Source organism: Cololabis saira, chromosome 4, assembly GCF_033807715.1.
Source record: "Cololabis saira isolate AMF1-May2022 chromosome 4, fColSai1.1, whole genome shotgun sequence".
NCBI classification, from domain to species: Eukaryota; Metazoa; Chordata; class Actinopteri; order Beloniformes; family Belonidae; genus Cololabis; species Cololabis saira.
The window spans coordinates 51,596,943-51,611,244 of NC_084590.1; the positions used below are offsets into that span (position 1 = coordinate 51,596,943).

A 14,302-nucleotide genomic window follows, 5' to 3' on the forward strand; every position below is an offset into this window, starting at 1 on the left:
GAATCAGGAATGCTGGAAAGCTAGGCATGAACGCTAGACAATCTGGCAACTGGCATGTGGAAATGGGCCGGTATATAAAGGGGAACTGATGATCATGGGAACCAGGTGTGCAGATGGGCGGGGAAGCACAGGTGAGGGGAAAGAGAAGATGTCTGGCTGATGAGGGTGGCAGGATCTGGAACAGGAGATTGATCATGGAAGAACCTATCCCCAACTCGGAAACCATGACAGGTTGTAGAAGATGAATTCAGCAGGTTTCCTTCTGTGATGTCCGACTGGTGAAATGAATGGTGATGACTTCCTGTCCACTACATAATCTGTGTGAAAGTCACGGAAAGACGTATGAAACATCATAGGATGAACCTGCAGCAGCAACACTTCAGCCAGTGGTGGCAGTGGCTCGGGGTGGAGAGGAGGAAGAGATGTTAGAGATGTGCTAATGCAGTATTTGTGGAATAGTTAATGCTATAGTTAGATTACATTCTGTATCTCAGAATGGTGTAACAATAAATTTGTGCTTTTTGCAGATATATGGATTTTGTCCATCCATCCATCTTCATCCACTTGTTGTGGGACTGGTTAGCGGGGGCAGCAGTCTGAGCAGAGATGTCCAGACTTCCCTCACCCCACACATTTCCTCCAGCTCTTCTGGAGGGATCCAGAGACGTTCCCAGGTCAGTCAAAAGACATTCCCTCCGGTGTGTCCTGACTCTTCTCCTGGTGGGACATGCCAGGAACACCTTCCCAGGAGGTGTCCAGGGGGCATCATATGTTAGTCTTTCAAGTTTTGGAATGATGTCTGATTATTTAGCTTCTTTTGCTGTGCTGAGGTGTTTTTTGCAATTCCACACTTCAAACTGATCACATCTTTAGAGTTTATCACTCGTGTGAGTACGTTGGTGCTTCTTTAGCTGACTTGATGTGGTAAAAGCTGCCTCACACTGATCACATCTGAACGGTTTATCTCCAGTGTGAATACGTTGGTGAGCCCTTAGATTGCCTTGTTGGGTAAAAGCTGCTCCACACTGATCACACCTAAACGGTTTATCTCCAGTGTGAATACGTTGGTGAATCTTTAGATTACCTGATGTGCTAAAAGCTGCTCCACACTGATCACAAGTGAACGGTTTATCTCCAGTGTGAACACGTTGGTGAGTCATTAGACTACCTTGTTGGGTAAAAGCTGCTCCACACTGATCACACCTAAACAGTTTATCTCCAGTGTGAATACGTTGGTGAATCTTTAGATTACCTGATGTGCTAAAAGCTGCTCCACACTGATCACACCTAAACGGTTTATCTCCAGTGTGAATACTTTGGTGAGTCTTTAGATCACTTGATCTGGTAAAAGCTGCCTCACACTGTTCACATCTGAACGGTTTTTCTCCAGTGTGAATACGTTGGTGAGTCCTTAGATTACCTGATGTGGTAAAAGCTGTTCCACACTGATCACACCTAAACGGTTTTTCTCCAGTGTGAATACGTTGGTGAATCTTTAATTTACTTTTAGTGATAAAAGCTGCTCCACACTGATCACACCTAAACGGTTTTTCTCCAGTGTGAACACGTTGGTGAGTCATTAAACTACCTGATGTGGTAAAAGCTGCTCCACACTGATCACACCGAAACGGTTTATCTCCAGTGTGAATACGTTGGTGAGTCCTTAGATGATCTTGTCTGGTAAAAGCTGCTCCACACTGATCACACCTAAACGGTTTATCTCCAGTGTGAATACGTTGGTGAATCTTTAGATTACCTGATGTGCTAAAAGCTGCTCCACACTGATCACAAGTGAACGGTTTATCTCCAGTGTGAACACGTTGGTGAGTCATTAGACTACCTTGTTGGGTAAAAGCTGCTCCACACTGATCACACCTAAACAGTTTATCTCCAGTGTGAATACGTTGGTGAATCTTTAGATTACCTGATGTGGTAAAAGCTGTTCCACACTGATCACACCTAAACGGTTTTTCTCCAGTGTGAATACGTTGGTGAATCTTTAATTTACTTTTAGTGATAAAAGCTGCTCCACACTGATCACACCTAAACGTTTTTTCTCCAGTGTGAACACGTTGGTGAGTCATTAAACTACCTGATGTGGTAAAAGCTGCTCCACACTGATCACACCGAAACGGTTTATCTCCAGTGTGAATACGTTGGTGAGTCCTTAGATCACCTGATGTGGTAAAAGCTGCTCCACACTGATCACACGTAAACGGTTTTTCTCCAGTGTGAATACGTTCGTGAGTCCTTAGATGATCTTGTCTGGTAAAAGCTGCTCCACACTGATCACACCTAAACGGTTTATCTCCAGTGTGAATACGTTTGTGAGTCCTTAGATTACCTCGTTGGGTAAAAGCTGCTCCACACTGATCACATCTGAACGGTTTATCTCCAGTGTGAATACGTTTGTGAGTCCTTAGATTACCTCGTTGGGTAAAAGCTGCTCCACACTGATCACACCTAAACGGTTTATCTCCAGTGTGAATCATCTTATGTTTTCTCAGACCTGATGAAGTGGTGAAGATTTTCTTGCAGTGATCACAACGATAACTTGTGGGTCTCTCTTTGCCTTTATGTTTCTGTAAGGACAGAGAAGAAGAATTAAATCATCTTGTTGGCCGACTCACAAAAGCTTTTCAGTTTCTATAAAGTGCTGTCTGTCTCAGTGCTGTTATTGACAGCCAGAAACCTTCTGATGAAACATCTCAGTACGTCAAATCAAAAGTGTGAATGGTCAAAGCTACTAACACGAAAACCATCAAAATAGTTCATTGATAGGGATGGATATTGATAAGATCTTTCAACCATTTTTCATTCTGCCTAACGATTCGGTTTTTATCGATTCCCTTATCAATTCTCATTGACCGCAAGCTGGATGCGATTCTTGAACAGAATCGCAGGCTAGCGGCGGCCTTTGAGCTCTTTGGCAAGATGGATCTTGGAGAAGTTGGAAGCTCGGCTTGGCGGGAATTGATCACAATTCGTCTGTTTGGAGTCGCCATTGAGGAACCAGAGACTTAAGGCAGACGGAAAAGGCAAGGCAAATTTATTTACTGGAGTGTGCCTGTTTCTTTTCAATATAATTGTTGATTCTATAATCTGACCTTGACAGGGCAGCTTGGCCCGCTGCTCCAGTCACAATCTCCCTGGTGGAATGAAAACAAGGGACTCTGCCCCCACTAACCCTCCCCTCTCCCAGGAACATCTGTGGACCTGTTTCAGAACTGTACCGGGTCTGTGGACCTGGATCAGAACTGTACCGGGTCTGTGGACCTGGATCAGAACTGTACCGGGTCTGTGGACCTGGATCAGAACTGTACCGGGTCTGTGGACCTGGAGCAGAACTGTACCGGGTCTGTGGACCTGGATCAGAACTGTACCGGGTCTGTGGACCTGGAGCAGAACTGTACCGGGTCTGTGGATCTTCAGTCTGACGGCATCCTGTACTTCCGGTGTCCACCGCCGGGTTCTAGGATTGCCGCCACGACAGGCACCGGAGACCTTGCGACCACAACTTCGAGCCGCCGCGTCGACAATGGAGGCAGAGAACATGGTCCACTCGGACTTAATGTCCCCCGCCTCCCCCGGGATCCGAGAGAAGCTCTCCCGGAGGTGGGAGTTGAAGATGTCCCTGACAGAGGGCTCAGCCAGACGTTCCAAACAGACCCTCACAATCCGTTTGGGTCTGCCCGGTCTGTCCAACCTCCTCCTCCGCCAGCGCATCCAACTCACCACCAGGTGGTGATCAGTTGACAGCTCAGCCGATCATTGACCTCCGGCCTAGGGTGTCCTGGTGCCACGTGCACTGATGGACACCCTTATGCCTGAACATGGTGTTCGTTATGGACAAACTGTGACTAGCACAGAAGTCCGACAACAAAACACCGCTCAGTTTTAGATCGGGGAGGCCATTCCTCCCAATCACGCCTCTCCAGGTATCCCTGTCATTGCCCACGTGAGCGTTGAAGTCGGCCAGTAGAACAATGGAGTGCCCAGTTGGAGCACTATCAAGTACTCCTCCCAGTAGAACCATGGAGTCCCCAGTTGGAGCACTATCCAGTACTCCTCCCAGTAGAACAATGGAGTCCCCATTAGGAGCACTATCCAGTACTCCTCCCAGTAGAACCATGGAGTCCCCAGTTGGAGCACTATCCAGTACTCCTCCCAGTAGAACCATGGAGTCCCCAGTTGGAGCACTATCCAGTACCCCTCCCAGGGACTCCAAGAAGGCCGGGTAGGGGAGAACGGGGTGATTTGAGCCTGTGGGGAAGTTGAGCCACCCCTTGTTTATGAACAACCATAGACAAATTTTGTCACGTGACCACGTGTGTTTGAAGAGTCATCCATTGTACTCACCCTGTGATGGAGAGAGGCTGATCGAGTAAGTGGTAAGCATATTTAAGTTAAAAAAACTGTCTTTTGCCGTTCAAAGTGAATTTTTGATGTTCAAGGAGTCGTGATTCTTGCATTTGTATGTGTATATTTATGTATGTGTACGCATACGCATGCGTATATATATATATATATATGTATATATATTAAATATAGTAATAATGCAAATATATATACTTTTGGTTTCTACCGTCATGGTATCAATCATTAATATGTGTGCAGACAAGGGGAAAAAAAAAAAAAAAAGGCTGATTTATGGTTCTGCGTTACACCAACGCAGAATTACGGCGTAGGGTACGCGGCGACACGCACCGTACGTTGCACATCGCCACAGGTTCTGCTGATGGTTTAGCTTACGTTTTTGTTCTGATTGAGCTTTTTTTGGTAAGCAATAATGATGAAGATAACACAGACAATAGATTATCTTTCCACTAGAACCACTAAAGGTTCATTTTTTCCCCAGTCAAATGCATGTAACCCTGTTATAACAAAATGGGGAAAAAAAATCTTCTACAATGTTTAAATTATTTATAACTGATATAATCTCAATTGTGAATAGGGATGTTTTGTCACATATGCCGTCAGCACAAGCAGTCCGTTAAAAGAGGACCATCCCAGAGGGTTTTCGTAGAGATCCCTCTGAAATATCTAGAATAGATGCTCAATACTCGTATGGGGTCAGACCTTTCAAGCCCAGGACACTCTGGTTAAAGGTTAGATGAAGTCTAATGATTTCATTGAAGTGATATCATTCACCAATATAGGCCTACAATGATTTTTAATGTAAAACTTTGTTATATTGCTGCATATCACATGTCCAATATGCCGTCCCACGCACCTTGTCTGTTTAGGCAGTGGCGTCAATTCAGTCAAAGCTAAGGTACGGCAAGGTTACGAGTCACAGAACTTAACTAGAGTATCAATCAACATGTCCAGCAAATACTCATCACAGAAGTCTGCTATGTAGCTGATCTGTGTGGTAAAGAAAATTGGAACTTTTTTTTTTTTTTTTTTTTTGACCTTGTCTGCACACATATTATTGATTGATACCATGACGGTAGAAACCAAAAGTGTATATATGTGCATTATTACTATATGCAATATATACATATATATACGCACACATATGCGTACACATACATAAATATACACATACAAACCCAGTGTTTTTTTTTTTTTTTTTGGGGGGGGGGGAGGGGGACGACATCCACTGCCAATCCAGGAAGCAGGAACACACGGAGACACACGTCAAGCACTGGAAATCTGCAACAAAAAACCACAAACAAAGCACGAAACCGGCACGGAGCCATCCAAAACACGAACAGCAATCGACCTAAATCTTGAGATCTGATCGCAGTCTGAGCTAAGCTATCGCTACCGCTACCTAAACCCAAAAACTAGAGAGCCAGCATGCAGGTGAACAAGCCAGTGTGTATGTCTATGTGTGTGTGTGTGTATGTATATGATCACGCATGTGTGTGTGTGTGTGTGTGTGTGTGTGTGTGTGTGTGTGTGTGTGTGTGTGTGTGTGTGTGTGTGTGTGTGTGTGTGTGTGTATGCATGTGACTAAATGACTATATGTGTGTATGTGTGTGTGTGTGTGTGTGTGTGTGTGTGTGTGTGTAATAAACCAAACAAAGCTCCACCTGAAGTGTATCTATAGTGGGGGAGGGGGGAGAGGCCGACAAGGAAGAGCCTGGAACCCAGGCCACCGGCAACCCCACAGAGGGGAGAAGTAGGAGGGAGGCAACCCACCGCCTGCGAGGCCCCCCCCCCACCCGGCGGCGGCCGAGGGGGCCCGCGGGCGGGGCCCCCACGGCGCGGAAAGAAGCAGCCAGGGATCCCGCGGCGGCGGACCGCGACCCAGGCAATCCCCGGCCACCCGGTCCGGGCCGGACACGCGGCCAGGAGGCCCTCACCCTTCAGGCCAACGACCCCTACCCGGCAGGGGGCCAGCCTGCCCGGAGAGACAGAGCCGCCCCGGCCGCCGACGCGGGCAGGCGCACCCGTCCCCCACGAAAGTGGCCCTCCAAGACCAGAGGGGCGCCCCGCCGTAGAGGCAGCGGGGGGGACCGGAGACGGGCCCGGAGAGAGGGAACCCCCCAACAAGGCGACACCCGCGCAGGCCCGACAACGGAGGTCCCCAGACCCAGGCATCCCATTCATTCATCCATTCACCTATCCGATACCTATACTAATAATAATATAATATACTATACATAATAATAATAATAATAATACTAATAATAATACTAATAATAATAATAACCATCTTTGTATAATATAATATTGATAAATTATTAAGTTTTTGATGTCCTGCCAATGGAGGCTCAAATCCTCCATGGCAGGACCCTTCCATACCGCATTCTCACCGACACAGACATACAATCACGCACCGTTTCCCCCTCCCCGGGGGGGTCCAGCACCGCCAGAAGGCACCCCAGGCTGCACGGCGGGCCCCGCCAGGCCCGGGTAACCCGACCCACCCGTCCCAGGCCCAGGCCGGTGAGGGAACGCGGGTGATGTGGGACCCCCTCCCGCCCCTTGTGTTGAGTGCATGTGATTAATGCCATAAAAACAGGGAGGAGGGAGGGCCAAGTATCGATTGACACCGACCCCCCCCCCTCCCGAACTACGTGTCCTTGTCAAGTGTATTTATAAAGTGTTGAATGTGCAGTGTCTATTTTGCTGTTAAAACCGTGAGGCAGGGAGTGCCAGGCCCCGCGGGACAGTGCCCCCCACGACCCGGAACCCCCGCCTTTCGCCTATGTGCGTATGAATCGTGTAGGGGGGGCAAGAGGGGGAGCGGAGGCCGAAGCCAGGAAGCAGGACCAGCAAAGCCGGCCCTGATAAGACACCCGCGTCCCCCCACCGGCCGTCCAGTAGACGGGGGCCGGCCCCCCGAGCCGGGCAAGGACCCCACCGTACCTCCAAGGGCGCCCCCTTTTAACTTTTGCTGTATTAGATGCTATATAAATAAAATTGAATTGGCAGATTTTTCCACTTATTTTAAGTGAAAATCTACTTGAAACAGGTGAAAATGGTTGTTTTTGAGTCTTGTCTTAAATGTAATGAGTTTTTTTTTTACTAAAAATTAGACATTTTAACTAGAAATAAGACAAATATTCTTGTTAAGATTTTGAGTTTTTGCAGTGTATAATAACTAGTGAAATCGATATGTATGAAGTAATAGAATAATCAATACAAATAGACACAGACTAATTCCATAAATGTATTTAAAAAACAAACATTTACATTTTCCCTTGAAGCCAAGGTGTGGCGGCTGCCGGACCTTCATACCCAATTGACGCCCCTGTGTTTAGGGTTTTTTCGGTGGTACCACCGGGCCTGAAAACAATTCTAGGGGAAACACTGCCATGATTACAGAATAACCCACAACACAGTAACGGGTTACCATGGTTACCATGATTACAGAATAACCCACAACACAGTAACGGGTTACCATGGTTACCATGGTTACAGAATAACCCACAACACAGTAACAGGTTACCATGGTTACCATGGTTACAGAATAACCCACAACACAGTAACGGGTTACCATGGTTACCATGGTTACAGAATAACCCACAACACAGTAACGGGTTACCATGGTTACCATGGTTACAGAATAACCCACAACACAGTAACGGGTTACCTGTGCTTTCCACAAGCGCCGGCTGCCGGCCATATAGCCGACTACACAATTAAGTCCAGCCGGCTACTTTAATTAGACCCTCCAGGAATCCGCGATTCCGCGATCGCGGAAATTTCCGCGGATTTCACGGCTGTCCGTGGATTTACAGACCTTCCGTGGATTTCAATGTCTGGTGCAGAAAAATCACTTTTTTTACATGTAATTTTCATCCCGGCCGCTAGATGTCGCACATACGTAGTAACACTAGCGGATAAGGAAACAAACAGTCACCAGCATCGGTCCTTGGCTTCCACGGAGACATAAAGTAAAGTTTAAACTATTAACTACATATTGTAGATATGGGGAGACATTACTACATACAGCATAAAGAAAACCTTCAGTTATGGAGCGATTTCTCCGTCCGGTGCCCAGTCAAATGCCGCGTTCCATTTACCTCGGAAGTCGGAACTGGGAACTGGGAATGGCAGCCATCTTGGAATGGTAACTCGGGGGTGGTGAAGCTTCTCCATGGATGTATTATATAACTGGATACAGGATCGAAAATGGCCGCCCATTCATTTCAATGGAGTTTGCTCACCCAGCGCATCCGCCGAAAAAATTTCTGACTCCCTGGTTTACTTCCTGGTACACGGGCCCATAGAGCATGCGCAGTTGAGTCACCTCCCATGATGCTCTGGGGCCTCCCATCATGCCCCGGGGCAATTTGAACGAGCGCTGCGCGCTCTGGACAAGCGCTGCGCGCTCATGAGTCCTTCAGACCGGTAATGATAGATGTCCACAATGAAATTAGGGATTTATAGGGCAAATCAACCGATGCTGTTCTCAAAGTCATGGTTATAGACTATACATGGTTCATTTGTGTGTTTTTTTTAATTAAAGATAAAACGAGTCATTTTTATTTAAGATGAGACACCCCAGGTTAATAGGCTAAAATAGGGTAAAAATGTAAATAGCAGGTATCACCATGAAACTTCCCAAGTGTATTACTTACATTAAGACAAATATTTTTTGTATTACAAGTTTTGTCAAGTATTATGTTTAAATATGTGAAATATTATGTTTAAATGTGGTTAATTTGTGGAGTTTAATTTTTTTGAGTAAGGATAAAACGAGTCATCTTTATAAAAACAAACAAACAAAAAAACACATGGGATTCCCCACAATAACACAAGCTGTCATATGCTATTTATCTATATACCTTTGGGTAAATCTTTTTGTCTATTAATGATCGTGCAGTCCGAATGTTAGGCGTAATTAACTTTGCATTTTCTCTGATTCTTTTACAGCTTCTGGGCTCACATTAAGTGTTATTCCTGCCTGATATCTTATTTTCACAAACCATACACCGTTGGCTACAACGGAAATGTTTAAGTAGGCTACAAGAATGACAAACCATTATTATTCTTGCTATTAAACATTTCCGTCTGTGATCCCCCTGGTCAGGGCGTTTAGACCGAGTGTGACCTGAGCGTCCCACCTGAGCTCTGTGCCATAGCGCGCAGCTCCAGCTCAATGAATGACAGAGGGTCTCCTGCTCAGCTGCTGCTCAACACTGATCAGAGCAGCTCCCCCTCGTTTACTGAGGTTTTATTATAAACCCAATGTCTTTTGTCATGGAAAAAAAAAATTAAGAGACCCCAAAAACACACCTTTGAGCCGTGTTTTCCACTTTTCTGAGTGATTATTCCGCCGAACGGCTTAGATTCAGCCATGCTCGTTCCCGAGACACACACGACCGCGCTTTGCGAGTGCACGGACAAAGCCGTGACGTCACGCCCAGAAAGAGACTTTTCTTTGACTTTTCTGGCCGTTATAAAACATTTTTGACGGATATAAAGTCCATGACTTAAAAATATAGAATACAAAGATTAGTAATTGCCGGTGATTACAGCTGGAGGTTCCTGTGAACAGTTTTAGAGGCTTCTCTTTTACTATTGCGGTCTATGGGAAAAAAGCTTTCTGGGCCCCATGGGATTTTTTGTTGCAGTACCGCGGCTGGCCACTGGAAAAAATCGGCGTGCCTGCTGAGCGCGAGACTGGGGGCCTGAGCTTCTCCCACTTTCCCAGTAGGAAATCCCACTTCAAGGGGCGTTCCAGTTGAAAATTCCGACTGGGAACTGGGAAATCCCCACTTCCGAGGACAAATAGTACTGTTCCCTGAACACTGGTTTTCCCAGTGTTCAGGGAACAGTACTATACTGCATTTCACAGACCAAGTGTCAGCATTTTATATTTTTATTTTTACTGCAAATGGCCTTCTCTTTTCGTTGCAAATAAATATGCCAAAGTGGGACAAAGAAAATGTTGATGTTCATTATTTTATAACCAGTAATAGTATGTTACACACTGTTTTACAGTTTTAGAGTGTTTTGGTAAAAATTTACCTAATTTTTACATTAAAAATATATATTTTTTAATGCCCGCGGAATATTAACTTTCAAGCCGCGGAATCAAGAATTCCTCTCCGCGGAATTTAAACTTTTTCTTTGCAGATTCCTGGAGGGTCTATTTAATGACCATTATTGTTATAGCCTATAAATATTATTTTTCGATTTTAATAAAATTAAATGTTTTTCTCACAGACTGACAATAATGTCAAACTGAACCGCACTCATTAAAGTTGTGATTCGCTCGGCTTGTACTGATAATAACCACAAATCACCGCCGACTTCATTGAGAGAAACTCATCCGCGGCCCCGACGTGGCTGTGTGTGTGTGTGTGTGTGTGTGTGTGTGTGTGTGTGTGTGTGTGTGTGTGTGTGTGTGTGTGTGTGTGTGTGTGTGTGTGTGTGTGTGTGTGTGCGCGCCCGCGCTCAGCGGAGTGAATGTGTCGGAAGGAGGCAACAAGCAGAGCTCAGCAAATGCTTATTTTGTCACCATAAAAACGGTACGTCCTTACTTCCTCAGGCTATCCACTGCAAAATGTAATCAGTTTAATCAGTTGGTATTAAAAAGAGACGCCAAAAGTTTTCTCTTCAAGCTTTCAATTAGCACCACCTGAGACACGTGAGAGTATTTTCATACACTTCATTAGTTACACTAATGAATAAAAGAAAATGCAATTTGTTGTTGTAATAATATGATATTATAATAATATATAGAGTAGATATTGATGGCGATAATAATAATAATAATAATAATAATAATAATAATAATAGAGCAAATGTCTGAGAAATTAATATAGCCTGCCTATTACGCATACAGTGTTTCCCCTACAATGGTACAGGCTTGGCCCCGCCAGGCCAGAAAAAAAAAAATAATATGCCAAAAATAAGCGACGTATCTATCCATTCATTCAGAAATCAATAATCATTTCCATTTGGGAGCCTCTGTGCGGCGCTGAATATGCAATGCGGTGCGACTTGCCGCCGCCTTCTCATTGAAATGAGTGGAGGCAACACGTTGCGGCAGTGAGTTAAGGCTGATTTATGGTTCCGCGTTACACCAACGCAGAGCCTACGGCGTACGGTACGCGGCAACACGCACCTACGGCGTAACCTATGGCGTAGGCTCCGCGTCGATTTAACGCAGAACCATAATTCAGGCTTAAGGCTAATACTGTGAGAAATAACCTCTCATAACAACTACAGTTAATAAATGTAATAAATGCTCCTACTGCTAATTTCTGGTGGAGCAATAAGTTCGCCTGCTGGCTACTGAGTCCCGTAAGTGGCGAGTGAGTTTTAACTCCTTAATTACCAGGAATGTGACACTGTCAGAGTCACGCACAGTACACAAACTGTGATGTTAGAGCGCCACCTTTTTTTTTTTTTTTTTTGATATTTTTATTAGGGGGTAAGGCACAGTTGAACAGGAATAAACAAAAAAAAGATATACAGTCTACCTCCTTTTTTTTTTTTTTTGGGGATTAAGAACAGAACAAAAAATCCACACAAAACAATGACAAATACACGAAAATTATTATATTCTTATATATAAGTAATATTTAAGTATTTAAGCTAAACAGTATGAATTAAAAAAATAGATGAGTAAAAAGGGGGGAAAAAAAAAAAAACCCAAAAACAAAAGAAAAGTAAATAAAAAGATAAATAAAAAGGAGGAAGAAAGAGAGGAATGAGAGAAGAGAGGGAGGGGGGGGATCCGTCAATCAGGAGGCAGGGACTGGAGAGAGTGGAAGAATGTAAGAAAGGGAAGCCACTTATTATAAAATTTGTTGCAACTACCCTTCAGTGAATATTTAATCTTTTCCAGCTTCAGAAAAAACATGGTGTCGTTGAGCCACTGGGTACTAGAAGGAGCCTTAGTCGACTTCCAGTGGAGAAGAAGGTGGCGTCTTGCCAGTAAGGAAGTAAAAGCCAAAATGTCTATTTGGTTTGAAGTAAACCGGCCATGGTCCTCTGGGAGCCCGAATATGGCAACATGGGGGGAGACTTTTATATTCACCGAGAGTATTTTTGACATGGTGTCAAAATAATTCGACCAAAAGCGAGAAAGTAGTGGGCAAGAGTAAAACATATGGGTTAAATTGCAGGACGAGGCATGACATTTGTCGCATTCGTCAGTGACACTGGGATAGATCTGTGAGAGTCGAGCTTTAGAAAAGTGGACTCTAAACAGTACTTTAAACTGTATAAGTGTAAGACGAGCGCAGGATGAACTTGTGTAAATTTTTTTAAGAGCAGCGTCCCACCAGTCATCCTCCAAATTTAGATCCAGTTCATCTTCCCAGACAGCCCTAACTTTAATAACTGGAGAGAGATCGAAAGACAGAAGGTCATCGTAAACCTTAGAGATCAGTGATTTTTGAAGTGGATCATGGTTTAAAAGCACCTCCCACTGTAGAGTCGGCGGAGAGGATGGAAAAACTGGAAACAAAGCTTTAGCGCAGTGTCTAATCTGAAAGTATCGAAAGAGATGAGAAGGCGGGAGATTAAATTCACCTGAGAGATCTGCAAAGCTGCGAAAGATACCAACCTTGTAAAGATCTCCAAAACTTTTCAGGCCCTTATTATGCCATATGAGAAAGGTTGAATCTGTAAGCGGAGGTCGAAATAAATGATTGTTCAGTAATGGAGCTAAAGTAGATGCTGACTTAAATTTGAAGTGTTTCCTAAATTGATACCAAATTTTAAGTGTGGAGTGAACCACTTGATTATTTGTAAAGACAGAGAGGTTGGATGGAATAGATGAGGTAAGTAGAGCAGGTAAAGAGGATGAAATGCATGACTGTGCCTCCAATTTACACCATGGTATATTCACGGATTTGAACCAAAATGAAATTTTTTGAATATGTGCTGCCCAATAATACAGTTGGAAATTGGGAAGTGCCAGTCCGCCATTGAATTTACATCTCTGAAGTGTGGATTTGCGGATTCTAGGAGCCTTCCCACACCATAAGAAGTCAGAAATAGTTTGATCAATTATTTTAAAAAAGTGTTTTGGTAAGAAAAGTGGAAGACAATGGAACAGAAATAGAAATTTGGGCAAAATATTCATTTTAACTGCGTTAATTCTTCCAATTAATGAAAGAGGTAAGCTTTTCCATCTATGGAGGTCAGATTTAATTGTAGACATTAAAGGTGAGAGATTAGCAGAAAAAAGAGAGCTTAACGTTCTGGTTACGTTGATCCCAAGATACCTAAAGCCGGAAGGACTTATCTTAAAAGGGATATCTGACTGTACGAGCTGTGTTGCTGAGTCATTAATGGGATAGCATTCACTTTTAGATACGTTCACTTTATAGCCTGAGAAAGACCCGAATCTCTGGAAAGCAGATAAAATTGAAGGAATGGAGAGGACAGGATCCGAGACATATAACAGTAAGTCATCAGCGTAAAGTGACAGCTTATATTCTGTTCCCAATCGGGAGATCCCAGTAAAAGTGGGGGAGGACCTCAGAAAGATTGACAGGGGCTCTATAGCTAGTGCGAATAATAGGGGAGAGAGGGGACACCCCTGTCTGGTGCCACGGGCTAGAGTAAAAAAATTGGACTGAATGCCATTAGTGGAAACGCTTGCTTGTGGAGACGTGTAAAGGAGACGAATCAAAGAAATGAACCCATTCCCCAGCCCAAACTTCTTCAGTACAGTAAATAAATAGTCCCATTCAATCCTATCAAATGCCTTTTCAGCATCGACCGAGATTACGACTTCAGGTGTTGTGGTGACAGTTTTAGAGTGAATAATATTTAAAAGTGTCCGCACATTAAAGAATAACTGTCGCCCCTTAACAAATCCTGTCTGTTCATTTGAGACAATAGTTGGCACAATGTTCTCCAAGCAATAAGCCAA

At 44.3% G+C, this 14,302-nt stretch overlaps 1 protein-coding gene across 1 annotated transcript; it reads right to left on the reverse strand.

Annotated features, from left to right (window-relative positions):
• Positions 1-696: 696 nt before the first annotated feature.
• On the reverse strand, positions 697-8,083 carry LOC133442606 (zinc finger protein 665-like). The gene is made up of 3 exons (XM_061720613.1): positions 8,051-8,083; positions 2,464-2,582; positions 697-1,959 (listed from the first exon to the last, which is right to left on the reverse strand). Exons 1-3 carry the CDS (start codon positions 8,081-8,083, stop codon positions 870-872), a joined length of 1,242 nt encoding a protein of 413 aa, XP_061576597.1. The 3' UTR covers positions 697-869.
• Between the last annotated feature and the right edge of the window lie 6,219 nt (positions 8,084-14,302).